The sequence below is a fragment of the Corvus moneduloides genome, chromosome 3 (assembly GCF_009650955.1).
Source record: "Corvus moneduloides isolate bCorMon1 chromosome 3, bCorMon1.pri, whole genome shotgun sequence".
NCBI classification, from domain to species: Eukaryota; Metazoa; Chordata; class Aves; order Passeriformes; family Corvidae; genus Corvus; species Corvus moneduloides.
This window is the reverse complement of record NC_045478.1, coordinates 6041761-6061576: the sequence shown is the minus strand read 5'-3', so window position 1 is coordinate 6061576 and position 19816 is coordinate 6041761. Positions and strand designations below refer to the sequence as shown.

The 19816-nt window shown below is 48.3% G+C and overlaps 2 protein-coding genes across 2 annotated transcripts; both read left to right on the top strand.

Annotated features, from left to right (window-relative positions):
- The first annotated feature begins 1730 nt into the window (after positions 1-1730).
- LOC116442237 (taste receptor type 2 member 109-like) lies at positions 1731-4262 on the top strand. Its single transcript, XM_032105028.1, has 2 exons — positions 1731-2525; positions 4178-4262. Exons 1-2 carry the CDS (start codon positions 1756-1758, stop codon positions 4260-4262), a joined length of 855 nt encoding a protein of 284 aa, XP_031960919.1. The 5' UTR covers positions 1731-1755.
- A 3325-nt stretch (positions 4263-7587) lies between these two features.
- Positions 7588-8678, top strand: LOC116442231 (taste receptor type 2 member 9-like). The gene has a single exon (XM_032105007.1). The coding sequence runs from the start codon at positions 7713-7715 to the stop codon at positions 8676-8678; it is 966 nt and encodes a 321-aa protein (XP_031960898.1). The 5' UTR covers positions 7588-7712.
- Positions 8679-19816: the final 11138 nt, after the last annotated feature.

Here is a 19816-nt window from a genome sequence, read left to right as displayed (position 1 = left end):
AGTTCATAATACCTGCCCTGAGGAGATTTCATTTTGTTTTCCAGGACTGTATCCTGAAACAACTGTGGCCTTCTGGGCACTGAAGTTCAGTTATGGATGGAATGGATTTGCTCAGAAGAAATTGGGCAACTAATAGCCTAACTAGTTAGCTCACCAAGGCTAATCATCTGAGATTTCCTATAATAAAGAAGGAAGACAAGGATTCTGGAGAGGGAAGATGTTCAAGCTCAGATGGAAGCACTGCAGTCTGTGTGTGATGTCTCTCAGATCCCAATACTGCTGTGTGTCCCTCCATATGCATAAAATCAGAGGTCTGACGCATTTTGAGTTACACAAGGGCATCCAAAATATCCACATAAGCTGGTAGATACAAAGTCCTGGAGAATCCTTCCCCTTCTTGAGTGGTGCCAGAGGGGATAGAATTGAACAAAAACCAGACTCCTGTCTTTCAAGCACCTGATCCATCAAACCTTCTTGATTTGAAAACCCAGCATAGGAGACTCTGATTTATATACACTTTTATGTTTTTTTAAGGTACCAGATTCTCCACACAGAGCTGAGTCCAAGCCACACACGCAGTGTGGTCCTGCTATTGTAATACTTTGTGCTGGTTCCAGACAGGACAGGGTTAATTTTTGCAGTAGCCAGGAGAGGGCATTGCCCCTATTCAGGGATTATTCCATACCACCTCACACCGCTGATGGAGGCAAGGGAAAGGGACTCTCTTCTCGGGAGAAGGGGTTCCTTCTGATATTGTCTGTTATTGGGGAGTTACTACCATGTGAATAATTTCTTTTCTTATACCCTCTGACATCAGTATTGTTGCTGTTACTGTTCATTTTCTTATCTCATTGCTGTTTCCAGTAAATTGTTCTTATCTCAACCCATGATCTTTGCCTTTTGTTCTTCGAATTCTGGCACAAGGGAGAAGGAACATGGGAAAAAGGGGAGTGAAAGAGAGCAGCAGTGTGGTTTGGAGAGTTGCAGAGGGGGGTCAGGACTGGGGAGGACCATTCCTAAATGACAACAATTATTCATTTAATGCCTCGGTACAAGAACAGACCCAGCACAGACAGTTCATCTTCAAACTTTTGTAATAGAAATAACTTCCATCTTCTCACAAACATATGGAGAGAAGAAGAAACAAAGGAGAAAAAAAATTAAAAAGAAAAGAAACCACCCAAATCTACACAGTTTTTTCTGTTCAGTCAGCAAAACCAGAGAGGAAACTCAGATCAAAGCATAAAGCAGGCAACAGGCAGTATCAGGAAAAGAAAATTTTCTTAAGGAAATGCTCTGCCGTTCATCAATATTACAAATTAGCAAAAGAAATACTATTTTTGAATTGGTGTATCCAAAATTAAATTGGTCACTGGACGTGATGAAGGCACAGAAGAACCCAGATCATGAAGCCTCACACTGCTCAAACAGGGGTCAGGCACAAAAGCACAACACACTCCACTGCACAAAAACATCTCTGCTGTTTGTGTCACCCAACACAGCCCCCCTGAACCAACATTCAAATAGTCAAGGGTGACACCGGCCCCAGGTAAGGCGATACCCAGCACATTTACATCCCTGCACCTGCCCTGCTCCCCAGAGCAGCAGCACCAAAATCCCCCCCAGCAGCAGCAGCAGCTCTATAAAGCTGCTCTTGCCATCCCTGACACTCCACCAAGAGCAGCCACTGCCCTGCCTCAGGCACTGCTGCCACAGCCCCCTTGGCCAGCACAGCTCTGCTCCCCAGCTCGCAGCATGGAAGCTTGTCACTCTCCACAGCAATCCAATGTCACTTCATACGGGGCCACAACTCTGGCCATCATCAGCCTGGAGGCCTTTGCTGGCATGTGGATAAATGCTTTCCTTGTCTGTGTGCTTTGCATTGCCTGGGTCAAAAAGAAAACCCTGAACTCTAATGAGAAGATCTTGCTGCTTCTGGGATGCTCCAGGTTTTTCTATTTAGGCATCTCATGGGTATATTCCTTTCTTTTAATAATACATCCATATCGCTTTTGTGTTCCTCTCCTACTTGAATCACTTGCAAGTATTCAAAGCTTTTTTGATTGTTCAAACACATGGGTTTCTGCCTGTCTTTGTGGGTTTTATTGCATAAAAATTGTGAATTTCAGAAACAGGTTCTTCAACTATATGAAAGTAAATATTGACAAGATTGTACCATGGCTCATGTTGGGATCTGTGCTTTTAGCCTTTATTTTCAGCATTCTTGTGTACCACATCTCTAATGAAACACAGTGTAACAGCCACAATTACAGCAGTCAAGGATATTATTTGAAACACATTATCAGAGTGGATGAACATTTATGGCCTATTTTTTTGGTCATAGGATTTGTATTTTCCACTTCGTTCACAGCAGTCATCTTTACTGCTGTTTTCCTTCTCTTTTCTCTCTGGAAACACAAACGTAAGATGCAGACAAACTCCAGGAACAACCTCAGTGTGGATGCCCACATCAAAGCCATGAAATCAATTCTCTCCTTCTTAGTAATGTACAGCATTAACTTTATGTTCTTTATTTTGACACTGATTTATGCAAGGAAGAAAGAAAATCATGTGGCTTTTCTTATTTTTCCATTTCTGCAGGCTTTTCCAGGTTTTCATTCCCTTATTCTGATTTTCAGCAATCCTAAGCTGAAAAATACACTGATAAGGATTCTATCCTGTGTCAAGTGCAAGGTTTGCATGAGGTAGGAACTGAAATAATGGAGCCCACACAAAATTTTGATATTTCATTATAAGGCACAATTCAATTTATCTCTAATGCAGATCACCAGGTAGTGTAGATGATACAGATGTTCTCTCTTTACCACTGAAGTCAAGAATAAATCATTCAAATTCTTTAAACCAAATTAGCATGACTTAGATTATTGTTAGCATTTCATTTAGGTAATTCTTTGACTTCAATTGTTGTTAATAACAAATTCATTTAGACCTGGTCCCTGGGCTGGACACAAAGGGACAATAACAGGACTGGAAATCTTCCTCAAATGCTTTGGCATTTGCTGATTGAAAAATGACTGAACTCAGCACCAGGTTTATTTGTATTTGGGTTTCCATTTCTTTCTGCTGTGTCTCTGTTCTTTGCAATATTATCACTTGTAACACTGGGTGGGGTGGGTGCGCCTTGAAGGACTGCAGCCTATGGAGACTCCACGCTGGAGACAGATGTTCCTGAAGGACTGCAGCCCACGGATGGGATCCACACTCTAGCAGGGAAGAGAGTGAGACAGAAGGAGTGGAAGAGAAAACTTATTATGGACTGACTGCAACCCTCATTCCCTGTCCCCCTGTCCCAGTGTGGGGGAGGAGGTGTAGAAGCCACCTCCTTCTCCTGAAGAAGAAGAGTGAATTTTGGCTTGTGAAGATGAAGAGGGGAATGCAAAGAGTTCTACTTTTGTGTTTGTTCCTAATTACCCTACTCTAGTATCAATAGCCAACAAATTAAATTAATTTTCCTCAACTCGAGTCTGTTTTCTCCATGACAGTAACACCTTTTATTCCACCCCTGGCCTATTGTGGAGCAAGAATAAAGGAGCAGCTAGGTGGGGGCATGGCAGGTGCCCATGCTCAACCAACCACAGCACATTCTCTAAACATGAAATAGTTCCAGCATGAACCGAGCAGAATCTGATTTGTTCATTTCTCTCACCAGCTTGGGCACAGAGGGATGTCTGACCCCATGCCAGGTGCCAAGGGTGCATTTTTGATCCATTCTTGGCAGGGTTTGTTTGGCCTCCTGTTCACCCAGGAAGAAAATATCTGCCGGGGAGGAGACCAAACATCTGAGGCCTCCCTCAGATGAGGGAGGAGCTAAAGCACAAGATCTACTGGAGACAGCATGCCTCTGAGCAGAGACATAAAAAGGGCTGGGGGCACTGCTAAAAACAAGGCAGTCCTCCAACACTCTTGGCAGCCACAGAGACATGAAAGAAGTGAGGAGCACACGTTCCCTTTTGCTGGGCCAGGAATGGGAGTTGCAGCCTGTTAAACCCATATGTCCGGAGAAAGCCCATCATCGACATCTCCTCTTCAACCAGAAGAAGCAACTACAGACCTGTTACAAATGAGTGTTTGAGATCTCTTAAAGAATCACTGGCAAGGGTATCAGTAAAAACCAGATTTAATAATAAGCAAGAGCATGAAGAGGTTTGTTGGCAAGATTCACTCTACTAATTCCTAGATGGTTAAGGCACACCAAGGGAAAAAAACAGGAAACAAAGTCCCATCAATCAAAACAGAAATGAACCGAGGACTATCTGTGTGTGTGTTTGTGTGTGTGTGTGTGTGTTTATGTGTGTGCAACAAAATGATAGAAAGGGCAAGGATAAAAAGAAATATGGCCTAAAACCTTAACAGCACTCAAAAGTACTTAACTTACATCTTAAACTTAACAATTTAGCAAAGGAATAGCACTTAACAGCATTTAACTTAGCTTTTAGCTTATATTAAACTTGCTTACAGGCCTAACATACTTAGATATCTAAGGTACTTAAACATCTAAGAGAGCAGCATTTCTCCCATATTTGCCAAAGCATATGCACACATGTATGCACACAACCAGAAAGAGTCAGTGCAAAGTACCTGTGAAAAATTCCCCTCAAAGGCAGTGAAATACTCACTTTGGATGCCTTTACATCTCGTCACCAGGCCAAGGGTTGAGCCTCGAGGAGTGGGGGGATTGGCCCAGGATCAGTTGTTGTTTGGGGATTCTCCAAGTACAGCAAACATGAGAGTTCCCAGCTATGAGAGGCCCCACTGGTCACAGCCTGCTGGGGTCCAGGAGAGCTCAGAGGGTCTCATTTTGGACCCTTATTTTTGTTTATAGGGCTGCAAGAAAGTGGGCTTTAGTCATAACAGTGCTTCATCCTGGCTGCACTTCAGTTGGACACTCTTTCTTTGAAAGTGTGAGAACCAGGATGTTACACCATTCAGGCAAAAAATGTCATTTCTGAGGCTGTTTATTAAAAAACGCAGGATCTCATTAGGCAGCAGCAGCTCCTGGGAGCACACAGTGTTTGTGATAAGCTCAAGAGGAGCTGGGCCCAGGTGCTGCTCATGAAGGCCGAGGCCTAACAAGCATTTCTCAGATCATGGCCTGAAATGGGAAGGGGGAAGCACCACCACAACCCCACTACCAACAAAAGAGAGAGGCACCACAAGAGGCTATCAAAGAGACACAACACACTACTGTTTCCACCTTTTTTTCCATTTTTCTTTTGAGCAGAGGTTGTGCAGCTCTTCAGAAAACATGGTGGGTTTCCAGGCTTTTCTTTCTGGAGTTCCCAGTCTTCATCTCTCTGGTCTAAGGGGCATTCCTCTCAGTGGGACTGTCCTGTGGCAGTTCCTGCTCTCCACCCATACAGCAAAGTCCAGCACAGACACAGCTCCATTCACAGGGACCCATCTACAGGGTCAGGGGCTGGGTCTTGGTCTGGTCAAAACCCTGCTGCCACCCACACTTGAGAAAACACCGCAGTGTGCCCGGCATGGTGCAGCCCCAACCTCCCCTCACAGGGACCCCCCTGGGCCCCAGCACTGCCTGGATCCAGACATGGACATTCCGAGGGTAAATCCTGCCCAAGAGAAGGCCAACCCTTTCCTCCTCCTGCAGAGCTCTGATGTTGTAGGCACTCAGGAGTCAGGAATCTCTGTCAGAAACACCATCCAGTATCAGGAAAAATCCTTTTTTTCTGTAATAGAGCATCTCTGTCACATGACTGCAATGCTGTCATGGTTGAGAGCATGGAGCAAAGCCAGCAGTTCCACACAGATGCACTGCTGCACCATATCAGCTTTATTTATTTATTTATTTATTCCCCTAATAACAAGTTTTAATATTTTCATCATTCCTGAAGTGTAAACACAGGAGATATCCATAGGAATTTAACGCTGATTTACTATATAGTTTTAATCCTAATTTCTTCAGAATTTAAAATAGTGCCTAAATTAGATGAAAACAAGAAAGGAGGATGCTCTGAACGCTTCTACTTGTAAAATATCTGCTTTTCTTCCCTGCTTGCATTGAGCTGGGACTGTTAAGAAGAGATAAAATAGGAAGGGTGCAGAAGATCAGCATGCAGGTTCTTGAGATTAGGATTTCCTGACTTCATGATCAGCCAGATTCACTGATACCAGTTCAATCTGCCACTCCTCAGCATCCTGTTGTCACTGGGGCACATTGGGAACGTGTGCTGGGGCAGAGCTGCACTGCTTGGGCTGGCCAGCAGTAACACAGCCATTAATGCAGCATAAGTCAATCAAAAACGGAACAACAGCAGCCTGGAGATCTGTACAAAATCAGGCTCTATCTAAGGCAAGTAATACAGGGGTTCCACATCAAAAAATCCTATTTCCCACAGTGTCAGCTGGGATAGGGGCAATGGGAAATTTCCCTCTGTGAGAGCTGTTTCTCAGAGCATTTTTCTTCAGCTGTTGAGGACATCAACATGCTTCTGCACTGGAGTTGATACCCAGCTGTAATGGACTGAGCCAGAACTTGGGCAACTCATAGCCTAACTAGCTAGCTAAGGCTTATCATCTGGGATTCACCAGGTCATAAAAGGAGAAAGAGACAGATTCTGGAGAGGAAAGAGGTTCAGCCTGAACAAGCATTGATGGCATCAATTTAGCATCTGTGTGATGTGACTCAGATCCCAATACTATACGTCCATTCAGATGCATAAAAGCAGGAGTCTTTTGCCATTTGAGACACACAAGGGCAACAAAAATGTGCACATGGCCTGGGAGATACAAAGTCTTGGATAATCCTTCCCCTGTTCAAGATGTAGTGGAGGGGATGGATTTGAACCAGCAGGCAACACCTGTGTTTCAAGTACCTGATCCGTATCTTCATGCTTTGAAAACCCAGCATTGGAGACTCTGATTTTATAGCATTATTTTTTAAGGTGCAAAATTCCCCACAGAGAGTTGAGCCCAAGCCCCAGCCATGGTATTGTCTTGCGGGTGTAACATTTTCATTTAATGTTCCTCTACAAGCACAGTCCCAGCACAGACAGTTCAACTTCAGACCTCTTTTAATACAAATAACTTCCATTCTTCTCACAAACATACAAAGGGAAGAAAAAAGAAAGTAGAAAACCAGTAAAAAATATAAAAAACCACCCAACCCTACACAGTGCTTTCTGTTCTGTCAGCAAAACCAGAGAAAACTCACACCTAAGCATAAAGAAGACAACAGGTAATATCAGAAAATTAAAATTCTATCAAGGTAATGCTCTGCCCTTCATCAATATTACAAATTAGCAAAAGAAATACTTTTTTGAATTGGTGTATCCAAAATTAAATTGGTCACTGGACGTGATGAAGGCACAGAAGAACCCAGATCATGAAGCCTCACACTGCTCAAACAGGGGTCAGGCACAAAATCTCAATACTCTCCACTGCACAAAAACATCTCCGCTGTTTGTGTCACCCAACACAGCCCCCCTGAACCAACATTCAAATAGTCAAGGGTGACACCGGCCCCAGGTAAGGCGATACCCAGCACATTTACATCCCTGCACCTGCCCTGCTCCCCAGAGCAGCAGCACCAAAATCCCCCCCAGCAGCAGCAGCAGCTCTATAAAGCTGCTCTTGCCATCCCTGACACTCCACCAAGAGCAGCCACTGCCCTGCCTCAGGCACTGCTGCCACAGCCCCCTTGGCCAGCACAGCTCTGCTCCCCAGCTCGCAGCATGGAAGCTTGTCACTCTCCACAGCAATCCAATGTCACTTCATACGGGGCCACAACTCTGGCCATCATCAGCCTGGAGGCCTTTGCTGGCATGTGGATAAATGCTTTCCTTGTCTGTGTGCTTTGCATTGCCTGGGTCAAAAAGAAAACCCTGAACTCTAATGAGAAGATCTTGCTGCTTCTGGGATGCTCCAGGTTTTGGAATTTGTGCATCTCATGGGTATATTCCTTTCTTTTAATAATTTATCCCAATTACCTTTATGTTCAACCCACATGTAAATTTCTTTTATCTACTCAAAACTTTTGTTACTGTTCCAGTTTGTGGTTTTCTGCCTGTCTTTGTGTTTTTTATTGCATAAAAATTGCGAATTTCAGGAACAGGTTCTTCATCTACCTGAAAGTAAAAATTGACAGGATTGTGCCCTGGCTCTTGTTGGGGTCAGGGCTTTCAGCCTTGGCTGTCGGCATCACCAGCTATGACATTGCTGATATACAGCTCAGTAACAACCGCAATTACAATAGACAAGGATATGTTTTGAAACTGACTAACAAAACTGATGAGCATTTTTTCCATGTGTACTTTATCTATGGCTTTGGATTTGTCACTTCTTTCACAGCAGTCATCTCTTCTGCCCTTCTACTTCTCTTTTCTCTCTGGAGACACAAATGCAAGATGCAGAAAAACTCCATTAACAGCCTCAGCATGGATGCCCACATCAAAGCCATGAAATCTATTCTCTCCTTCTTAGTAATGTACAGCATTAACTTTGCATTTTTGATCTTGTCACTGATTTCTTCAACAAAGGAAGAAAAGCATGTGGTTTTTCTTAGTTTACTATTTCTGTATGCTTTTCCAAGTTTTCATTCCCTTACTCTGATTCTTAGCAATCCCAAGCTGGAAAAGACACTGATAAGAATTCTATCCTATGTCAGGTGCAAGGTTTGTATGAAGCACGAACTGCAATAAATAATGGAGCCCATGCAAAATCTTGATATTTCATTATGAGACACAAGTCAGTTTATCTCTAATGCAACTCTCCAGGCAGTGTAGATTATACATATGTTTTCTCTTTACCACTGAAATTAAGAATAAATCATTCAAATTCCTTGAATTAAATTAGTATGAGTTAAATTACTGTTAGCATTTCATTCAGGTCATTCTTTGAGTTCAGTTGTTGTCAGTAATAAATTCATTTAGACCTGGTCCCTGGGCTGGAGGCGAAGGGGCAAGAACAATACTGCAAACCTTCCTCAAATACTTTGGCATTTGCTGGTTGAAACAAATCAAATAAGCATCAGGTTTATTTATATTTGGATGTACATTTCATTCTGCTGTGTCTCTGTTCTTTGCCATATTATCACTTGTAACACTGGGTGGGGTGGGTGCGCCTTGAAAGACTGCAGCCTATGGAGACTCCATGCTGAAGGCGGATGTTCCTGAAGGACTGCAGCCCACGGATGGGATCCTCGCTTGAGCAAGTGTCTGGGGGTGACTTTATGATGTGTATCCCCTATCACTACTCTATGCCCAGAAATTAATTCTGTGCCTTTCTGTGCCTTTAAACTGAGCCTGAGGGGGGGAGAGGAAAAAACTGCGCGAACTTTTCAAAGCAGTTGTTCAAGGACACAGATACACACTCCTCTGCTTCTGCAGCAGCAAGAGCAGAGGAAGCACCCTTCTTGCTTTTCAGCCAGCTTTTGGTGCCTTTTCTTCGATGGAAGACAGAGAGTTGAACTTTGCTTTCCTGGGGCTTTGGGTTTTTTTCCCTTCTTCTCTTCTGGACTGTTTCAACATCAGAACACATCGGGAGAATTTTCCACCGAGGCCCTGGAGGTGGGCACACAACACAGCTCCGAGGAGGAGGAGAGAGACCACATCTACAGAAGGACTCCGAAATTTTCCCAGGTTTCTCTTCGCAGTGAGAGGTTTTATTATTTAGCATTTTTATCCTTTTCTTGTGTGTTCCAAAGAAGATTTTTTTCCCAAACCTGGTGGGGGAGGGCTGGTTGTAACCTGTCTTCTATCAGAGGATATTTTTCCTCCAAATTTGTCCGAATCGGCACAGCAGGAGAGAGCGAAGAGTAAGGAGTGGAGGAGACAACTTGTTATGGACTGACTGCAACCCCCATTCCCTGTCCCCCTGCACCACTGTGGGGTGAGGAGGTGGAGAAGCTGGGAATGAAGGAGTGAATTTTAGCTTGTGAAGAAGGAGGGAAGGGGTTCTAGTTTTGTGCTTGTTCATCATCACTCTACTCCACTTCCATTAGGCAATAAATTAAATTCATTTTCCTATATTTGAGTCTGTTTTGTCCATGACAGTAATTGGTGAGTTATTTCCCTGTCCTTACCTCAACCCGTGAGCTTTTCCATCTTCTTTTCTGCCCCTGCCCTGTTGTGCAGTGAGAGTAAAGGAGCAGCTAGGTGGGTGGCCTGGCACCTACCCAAGGTCAACCAACCACAGCAGGTTCTCTGAACATGAAATAATTCCAGCATGAACAGAGCAGAATCTGATTTGTTCATTTCTCTCACCAGCTTGGGCACAGAGGGATGTCTGACCCCATGCCAGGTGTCAAAGGGTGCATTTTCGATCCATTCTTGGCAGGGTTTGTTTGGCCTCCTGTTCTCCCAGGAGGAGAACATCTGTCAGGTGTAGAGCCCAAACCTCAGAGGCCCCCTGAAGCTCTGCAGAATTCAGAGGTACCAAAATACTCGCCAGGGCATCACCTCACATGTAGCATCAGGCCTGCTGGGCATAGGTTCTTTCTATAAGAATCTGTGCACAACATCCCTGCTGCATTTCGGGAACAACCTTTGATGCACCTCTACCAGCAGAAGGCTTCTCAGATCTTCTTTTCCTGCAACAAAGCCAAGGTGTCTATCTTGCAGGGCAACCATGCAAAGACTCCAGAGTTTCTCTGTTGCTGTGACCCAGCCCACTGTGGGGCTGGGGCAGCGAGATGCCAGTCAATCCCAGCCCCGCCCCTGGATCGAGTTTCCCGAAGAGGCAGACTCAGAGGGTGGGTCGAGGGGCGGCTCAGAAGCCTAAGCTGCACCCCCTGGGCAGTGCCCGGGTACAAGCCACCTCCCCCGGTTCGGGAAAATTCTCGGTTACTCGGTTGTTCATTGGTTCTCTGTTACAACTCCCGCCTCTCGCTTTCCCCCAGTGGTTCTTGTTGAATGGTATCCTCCCCCTGGCTTGTAACTCATTGGTTGTTTTCCCCTTTCACCGGGGTTTTCAAATTGCCTATAAAACTGAGGACAAGACTCGGGGGAGTATCCCATCGCATTCCATCCCTTCCGAGCTTGTTTGGGTTTCGAAACTTCTAACAATAAACCTGTTAGGAGCCAGACCAGAACAGCCTCTCTCTTCCTTTGTCTCCGAGCAAACGTGAGCCGATCCCATCGGCTCCTGCCGTGTTCCCTCTGCACAGAAGCCAGCTAGCTAGCTCAGCCAGCAGCACCCTTCTTGATGCCCAAGTCGCTTCAGCGATGCACAGAAGTAACGCAGCTGGACTCTCTCTGAGTGCGGCTCGCCAGAGCTCATGCCTCGAGCACAAGAACTGCATTATTTCTCTACACTTTCTCTGGAGTCAACCCAGAGGATGAGTTTCTGCTCTAGGAACACAAGTGGCCCCAGGATGCTAATTTGAAAAGATGAACTGAAGGCGAAAAAGCTTGGTTTGTGAGCCTTTTCTTTTAAGGGTTGCATTTCCATGAGCATTCCCTTCCCTCTTTCTCTGTATTCCCACAAAAAAAAAAAAAAAAAAAAAAAAAAAAAAAGAGGGGAAGAATTATTAAGCATGTGCAAGTGGTTTTGAAATAGATGGGACTTTGAACAACCTGGGATAGTGGAAGTCGATGCTGCCCATGGCATGGGCATGGAATGAGATGATCTTTAAGGCTTCATCCAATTCAAACCATTCAGTGGTTCTGTAATTAGGCTTTCACTCTTTTCTGGCCTTTCCTGTCAAGTCTTGTAGTATCTGTGACAGTGTGTTGGGGTTTTAGTTTAGTCTGTTTTTTTTCCTGTTAAAGGAATTTTCTCCCATATGCATGTTGCTAGGGGACAAATAGCTGTACTTAAGAAAGACAAAAGGGGAGTGGGGCGGACCTGGCTACTCCTTTGTCTACACCTGGGTGTGGGGTCAGTTCGCTCTGAGCGTCCGGAGAGAGAAGCTGCAGAGAAAGGAGCTGCTGCTTCTTTCTTTTTGGCCGTTCTTTCTTCCTGCTGGAAACAACGCCGGGACCCCAAAAGCCGCTTTCCCTGCCCTGCTGGAGACCGGGCTGTGGCTGCCCTGCCCCGCTGCTGCTTCGAGCTTCCGCTACGCTGTAGCCCTGCTCGCCCTGCCTGCCTGGGCCTCCGTGGGGTTCTCCCATCTGGATACATCTCGCCTGCCACCCGGGATTTGCGTTCGTCCCTGCCGTTCCAGCCTGCTGTCCCTGAGAGTCCGGGATCGGCTGCCCAGGGGTTTGTGAAGCCTTTGTCCCATCCCTTCCCGGGATCCCCGGAGCACCGGTGCCGCGTGCTCCCCGAGCTCGCTCCGGAGCGCCCCCTGCAGCCGCGGGGGAACCATCGCACCTGCCCTGCTCACCGGGAGCCGCCAGCGCCCCTGCCGGCTGCGAGCGGAACTGCACCCGAGGGGAAAGGGCCCGGCAGCCGAGAAGGCTGGGACTGGGTTTGTGATTGCTGTTACTGCCATAGTTGTTGTTGTTTTTGTTTGACTGGTTATATACACATATATATAGAGAGTAAAGAACTGTTATTCCTATTTCCCACATCTTTGCCTAAAGGCCCTTGATTTCAAAATATAATAACTTGGAGGGAAAAGGGGTTATATCTGCCACTTCAAGGGGGGGCCTCTGCCTCCCTTAGCAGACACCTGTCTTTCAAAACCGAGACAGATCTTGGCGCCCAACGTGGGGCCTGAGGGCATTAAGAGATAGAGGTGAAAAAGGAATAACAGTTCCTCGATAACTTTATTTTTGTGTGCTGGATATTGGAACCTTGTTAGGCAGCACTATGTGGTCTAGTTTACCCTGGTTCGGGTGGCATGTAGCCGTGGCTATATTCTTCCCCTTTGCAGCTCCTTACTTGAATATGGGTCCTCTGACTAAGGCTACCATTGCTGTTATCCAGCTTGCGTTATGGGTCGAGAAGGTGAGGAATTCATGGGTTTTTAACTTCCTCCGGAATGTGGGCACATGGATAAACAGCTATCACACACTGAGCACATGTTTTTGGGGTTATGTTAACAATGGTACTTTCTGTGAGGAAATGACACCAGGGGAAGTTTTCTCCCAACCCCTCAACCAGTTCTTTGGGCCCACCCCATCAATTTTCGAAGGGTTTAAATTCCCTCTGAATACTAACCATCTGCTGCTGATAGGCCTACTCTATTTAGCATTCAAGGATAAGTTGAGATTGGCTTGGATATCTACCCAGACACCAGCCCCAGAGACTAGAGATCCTGCCCCAGAACCTGACATGGCCCCAGAGAGTAGAGTTCCTACTCCAGAGCCTGATCCTGCCCCAGAGCCTGACATGGCCCCAGAGAGTAGAGTTCCTACCCCAGAACCTGACACGGCCCCAGACACTAGAGATCCTACCCCAGAGCCAGAGCCTGCCACAGCCCCAGACACTAGAGATCCCGCCCCACAGACTGATACTGCCCAACAGTCCACCTCAGAAATGGACTACCCAAACTGGGTGGGGGTACTGGCAAAAGGGATGCAGGAGATGTGCCAAGAGATGGGTCAGGTGCGCCAGGGGATATGCCAGGAGATGGGCCAGGTGCGCAAGGAGATGTGCCAGGAGATGGGCCAGGTGCGCCAGGAGATATGCCAATTGCTAAGGGAATACACCTCCTCAGCTAGTGAAAAACCCTCTCCCTGCCCCAAAGAGGGTGAGTCCGATGGTGCAGCAGTGGAACCCACGGATGTTACAACCGTCCAGGCTTCAGCTGAACCACAAGGACAACCACAGCCAGCAGCAGTCGCCCCTGTGCAAAGGAGGAAGTATAAGACCAAATCAGTACGACCAGTTAATGATGATGGGCAACCAGGGCCCTCACAACCAGCAGGAGAGCCAGAGCCAGAAGTCATCACTGAGTCCCTGTCGCATGACAGTCTCCGTGCTATGCGAAACGACATTGTGCGAAGGGGGCGTGAGCCTTATACCACCTGGCTGCTTCGGGTTTGGGACCTTATGGGCACAAGTGTGCAACTGGATAGTGGTGAGGCAAGGTATCTGGGATCGTTGACCCAGGACCCAGGTGTGGACCAGATATTTGTGAGGGAGCCAGGGCCTCTCTCTCTCTGGGAGCGGCTCTTAATGAGTGTGAGAGAAAGGTTCATTCACAAAGAAAGAATGCAGGAGTATCATCATAGAATGCAGTGGAAGACACTCGAGCAAGGGATCCAACAGCTAAGAGAGGTGGCAATATTAGAGGTACTCTTTGGGAAGGATGGACAGCATGATAATGACCCCGATAAGGTCAGGTGCACAGGACAGATGATGTGGAACCTGGCAAGGCTAGGGCCATCGCAATACACCACCTTCATTGCAACGATTGATGCTGACAATACCCGAGAAACAGTGGGCTCTGTTGCCAACAGGCTCAGGCATTATGACAGCATGATCAATGGCCCGCTGAAAGCTCATGTCTCTGCTGTGGTCCAGGACCTCAAAGAGGAGATGAAGGAGATGAGGAAGGAAATGAGGGAGGAGATGAGGGAGGAGATGAGGGAGGAGATGAGGAGGGTCAGTGTGGCACCAGTGCGAGTCACAGGCCCCCAAGTCAGAGCCCGTCGTCCCCCTGCTAGAGAGAGAGGGTACACCCCACGAGCTGAGCTGTGGTTTTTCCTGTGTGAGCATGGGGAAGACATGAGAAGGTGGGATGGGAAACCCACCTCTGCCCTGGCAGCGCGGGTGCGTGAACTCAAGGAGGGAGGCACTAACCGAGGGGGTTCCGCTAAGGTGAAGGTAGCCTCAGCCTCCCGTGACCGAGCTGCCAGGCATTACAGAAGGGAGGATGATATGTCGGATCCCCTTGAAGGTACCTCGAGCATGTACACCCAGGGAAAGAATGATAACCAGGGCTAGAGGGGCCCTGCCTCTAGCCAGGAAGAGGCACGGGAGAACCGAGTTTTCTGGACGGTGTGGATCCGATGGCCTGGCACATCAGAGCCACAAAAATATGATGCATTGGTTGATACTGGGGCACAGTGTACTTTAATGCCATCGGGACATGTGGGGGCAGAACCTGTATCCATCGCTGGGGTGACCGGGGGATCACAGCAGTTGACCCTTTTGGAAGCTGAGGTGAGCCTGACTGGGAAAGAGTGGCAAAAGCATCCGATTGTGACCGGCCCAGAGGCCCCGTGTATTCTGGGCATAGACTTCCTCCGGAATGGCTACTACAAAGACCCAAGGGGACTCAGATGGGCATTTGGGATTGCTGCTGTGGAGGCAGAGGGCACTAGGCAATTGAACACCCTGCCTGGACTATCTGAGAATCCTTCTGCAGTTGGGCTCCTGAAAGTGGAAGAGCAACGAGTGCCAATTGCCACCTCGACAGTGCACCGCCGGCAGTATCGGACAAATCGAGATGCTGTGATCCCCATCCACAAGATGATCCGCGAGCTGGAGAGTCAAGGGGTGGTCAGCAAGACCCACTCACCCTTCAACAGCCCCATCTGGCCTGTGCGCAAGTCTGACGGGGAATGGAGATTGACTGTGGACTATCGTGCCCTGAATGAAGTGACTCCACCGTTGAGCGCTGCCGTGCCAGACATGTTGGAGCTCCAGTACGAGCTGGAGTCCAAAGCAGCAAAGTGGTACGCCACTATTGACATTGCCAATGCATTCTTCTCCATTCCTCTGGCAGCAGAGTGCAGGCCTCAGTTTGCCTTCACCTGGAGGGGCGTGCAGTACACCTGGAACCGACTGCCCCAGGGGTGGAAGCACAGTCCCACCATCTGTCATGGACTGATCCAGACTGCACTAGAAAAGGGTGAGGCTCCAGAACATCTGCAGTACATTGATGACATCATTGTGTGGGGGAACACCGCAACCGAAGTGTTTGAGAAAGGAGAGAGAATAATTCAAATTCTCCTGCAAGCTGGTTTTGCCATCAAGAAGAGCAAGGTCAAGGGACCTGCCCGAGAGATCCAGTTCCTGGGAGTAAAGTGGCAAGATGGACGACGTCAGATTCCCATTGAGGTCATCAATAAGATCACAGCAATGTCTCCGCCGACCAACAAGAAGGAAACACAAGCTTTCCTAGGTGCTATAGGTTTCTGGAGGATGCACATTCCCGAGTACAGCCAGATCGTGAGTCCTCTCTACCTGGTTACCCGCAAGAAGAATGATTTCCACTGGGGCCCTGAACAGCAGCAAGCCTTCACTCAGATCAAACAGGAAATTACTCACGCCGTAGCCCTTGGCCCAGTCAGGACAGGACCAGAGGTGAAGAACGTGCTCTACTCTGCAGCCGGGAACAATGGTCTGTCCTGGAGCCTCTGGCAGAAGGTGCCTGGTGAGACTCGGGGCCGACCACTGGGATTCTGGAGCCGAAGCTACAGAGGATCTGAAGCCAACTACACTCCCACAGAGAAGGAAATCCTGGCAGCTTATGAAGGAGTCCAGGCTGCCTCAGAAGTAATCGGCACAGAGGCACAACTCCTCCTGGCACCCCGACTACCGGTGCTGGGGTGGATGTTCAAAGGAAAGGTTCTCTCCACGCATCACGCCACCGACGCTACTTGGAGCAAATGGATTGCCCTCATCACGCAGCGCGCCCGAATTGGAAACCCAAGTCGCCCTGGGATCTTGGAAATAATTACGAACTGGCCGGAAGGTGAGACTTTTGGGTTATCTTCTGAAGAAGAAGAGGAGCAGGTGACACGTGCCGAAGAAGCCCCACCATATAACGAGCTACCAGAGAGTGAAAGACAATACGCCCTCTTCACTGATGGTTCCTGCCGAATTGTAGGCGCTAGCCGGAAATGGAAAGCCGCTGTATGGAGCCCCACACGACAAGTTGCACAGGCTACTGAAGGAGAAGGTGGATCGAGCCAATTTGCTGAGCTCAAAGCTGTCCAATTAGCTCTGGACATAGCTGAAAGAGAGAAGTGGCCAAAGCTCTACCTCTACACTGATTCATGGATGGTAGCCAATGCTCTGTGGGGTTGGCTGGAAAGGTGGAATAAGGCAAACTGGCAGCGCAGAGGAAAACCAATCTGGGCTGCTGAAGAGTGGAAAGACATTGCCACTCGGGTAGAGAAGCTATCCGTGAAGGTCCGTCATGTAGATGCTCACATCCCCAAGAGCCGGGCTAATGAAGAACATCATAACAACAAACAGGTAGATCAGGCTGCGAAAATAGAGGTGTCCCAGATAGACTTGGATTGGCAACATAAAGGAGAATTGTTCCTAGCTCGATGGGCCCATGATGCCTCAGGTCATCAGGGCAGAGATGCCACCTATAAGTGGGCACGAGACCGAGGGGTGGATCTAACCATGGACAGTATCTCCCAGGTTATCCATGATTGTGAGACATGCGCTGCGATCAAGCAGGCCAAGCGGGTGAAGCCTCTGTGGTATGGTGGGCGATGGTCCAAATACAGGTATGGGGAGGCCTGGCAGATTGATTACATCACACTGCCTCAAACCCGCCAAGGCAAGCGCTATGTGCTCACAATGGTAGAAGCCACCACTGGATGGCTGGAGACCTACCCTGTGCCTCACGCTACTGCCCGGAACACCATCCTGGGCCTGGAAAAGCAAGTCCTTTGGAGGCATGGCACCCCTGAGAGAATCGAGTCTGACAATGGGACTCATTTCAAGAACAGCCTTATAAACACCTGGGCTAGAGAACATGGCATAGAGTGGGTGTACCACATCCCTTACCATGCACCAGCAGCTGGGAAGGTTGAGCGGTGTAATGGACTGCTTAAAACCACCTTGAAGGCACTGGGTGGGGGGACTTTCAAAAACTGGGAGATGCATTTAGCAAGAGCCACCTGGTTAGTTAACACTCGAGGTTCCACCAGCCGAGCAGGCCCTGCCCAATCTGAACCCCTACAAACAACAGACGGGGATAAGGTTCCAGTGGTGCACATGAGAGGTATGCTTGGAAAAACTGTTTGGGTAAAGTCTGCCTTGAGCAAAGACAAACCCATCCGTGGGGTTGTTTTTGCTCAGGGACCAGGTTGCACCTGGTGGGTGATGCAAAAGGATGGAGAGACCCGATGCTTACCTCAAGGGGACCTTGTTTTAGGGTGAACTACCCATGGCTCTGTACTTGTATCAGTATCAGCATGTATATTTGTATATAATTTGGGTAATGCATAGATTTATATGGTTAAAAAAAGTTAAGTTTCATGTAACATGTTAGTATGGGAAAAAATTCGGGGTGGATAATGTTGGGGTTTTAGTTTAGTCTGTTTTTTTTCCTGTTAAAGGAATTTTCTCCCATATGCATGTTGCTAGGGGACAAATAGCTGTACTTAAGAAAGACAAAAGGGGAGTGGGGCGGACCTGGCTACTCCTTTGTCTACACCTGGGTGTGGGGTCAGTTCGCTCTGAGCGTCCGGAGAGAGAAGCTGCAGAGAAAGGAGCTGCTGCTTCTTTCTTTTTGGCCGTTCTTTCTTCCTGCTGGAAACAACGCCGGGACCCCAAAAGCCGCTTTCCCTGCCCTGCTGGAGACCGGGCTGTGGCTGCCCTGCCCCGCTGCTGCTTCGAGCTTCCGCTACGCTGTAGCCCTGCTCGCCCTGCCTGCCTGGGCCTCCGTGGGGTTCTCCCATCTGGATACATCTCGCCTGCCACCCGGGATTTGCGTTCGTCCCTGCCGTTCCAGCCTGCTGTCCCTGAGAGTCCGGGATCGGCTGCCCAGGGGTTTGTGAAGCCTTTGTCCCATCCCTTCCCGGGATCCCCGGAGCACCGGTGCCGCGTGCTCCCCGAGCTCGCTCCGGAGCGCCCCCTGCAGCCGCGGGGGAACCATCGCACCTGCCCTGCTCACCGGGAGCCGCCAGCGCCCCTGCCGGCTGCGAGCGGAACTGCACCCGAGGGGAAAGGGCCCGGCAGCCGAGAAGGCTGGGACTGGGTTTGTGATTGCTGTTACTGCCATAGTTGTTGTTGTTTTTGTTTGACTGGTTATATACACATATATATAGAGAGTAAAGAACTGTTATTCCTATTTCCCACATCTTTGCCTAAAGGCCCTTGATTTCAAAATATAATAACTTGGAGGGAAAAGGGGTTATATCTGCCACTTCAAGGGGGGGCCTCTGCCTCCCTTAGCAGACACCTGTCTTTCAAAACCGAGACACAGTGGCATGGAGGTGGGGGCTAAAGCACAAGATCTTCTGGAGAGAGCATTTCTCTGAGCAGAGACATAAAAAGGGCTGGGGGCACTGCTAAAAACAAGGCAGTGCTCCAACACTCTTGGCAGCCACAGAGACATGAAAGAAGTGAGGAGCACACGTTCCCTTTTGCTGGGCCAGGAATGGGAGTTGCAGCCTGTTAGACCCATGTGTTCAGAGAAAGCCCAACATCAACCTCTCCCCACTACACCCCACTACCAAGAAAAGTGGAGGCACCACCAGAAGCTACCAAAGAGACACAACACACTACTGTTTCCACCTTTTTTTCCATTTTTCTTTTGAGCAGAGGTTGTGCAGCTCTCCAGAAAACATGGTGGGTTTCCAGGCTTTTCTTTCTGGAGTTCCCAGTCTTCATCTCTCTGGTCTAAGGGGCATTCCTCTCAGTGGGACTGTCCTGTGGCAGTTCCTGCTCTCCACCCATACAGCAAAGTCCAGCACAGACACAGCTCCATTCACAGGGACCCATCTATAGGGTCAGGGGCTGGGTCTTGGTCTGGTCAAAACCCTGCTGCCACCCACACTTGAGAAAACACCGCGACGTGCCCGGCATGGTGCAGCCCCAACCTCCCCTCACAGGGACCCCCCTGGGCCCCAGCACTGCCTGGATCCAGACATGGACATTCCGAGGGTAAATCCTGCCCAAGAGAAGGCCAACCCTTTCCTCCTCCTGCAGAGCTCTGATGTTGTAGGCACTCAGGAGTCAGGAATCTCTGTCAGAA

Coding starts and splice junctions, on each gene's coding strand:
- LOC116442231 (XM_032105007.1), top strand. CDS start 7,713: ATGGAAGCTTGTCACTCTCCACAGCAATCCAATGTCACTTCATACGGG.
- LOC116442237 (XM_032105028.1), top strand. CDS start 1,756: ATGGAAGCTTGTCACTCTCCACAGCAATCCAATGTCACTTCATACGGG. Junction 2,526..4,177: donor ATGTACAGCATTAACTTTAT/GTTCTTTATTTT, acceptor TTTGTTGGCAAG/ATTCACTCTACTAATTCCTA.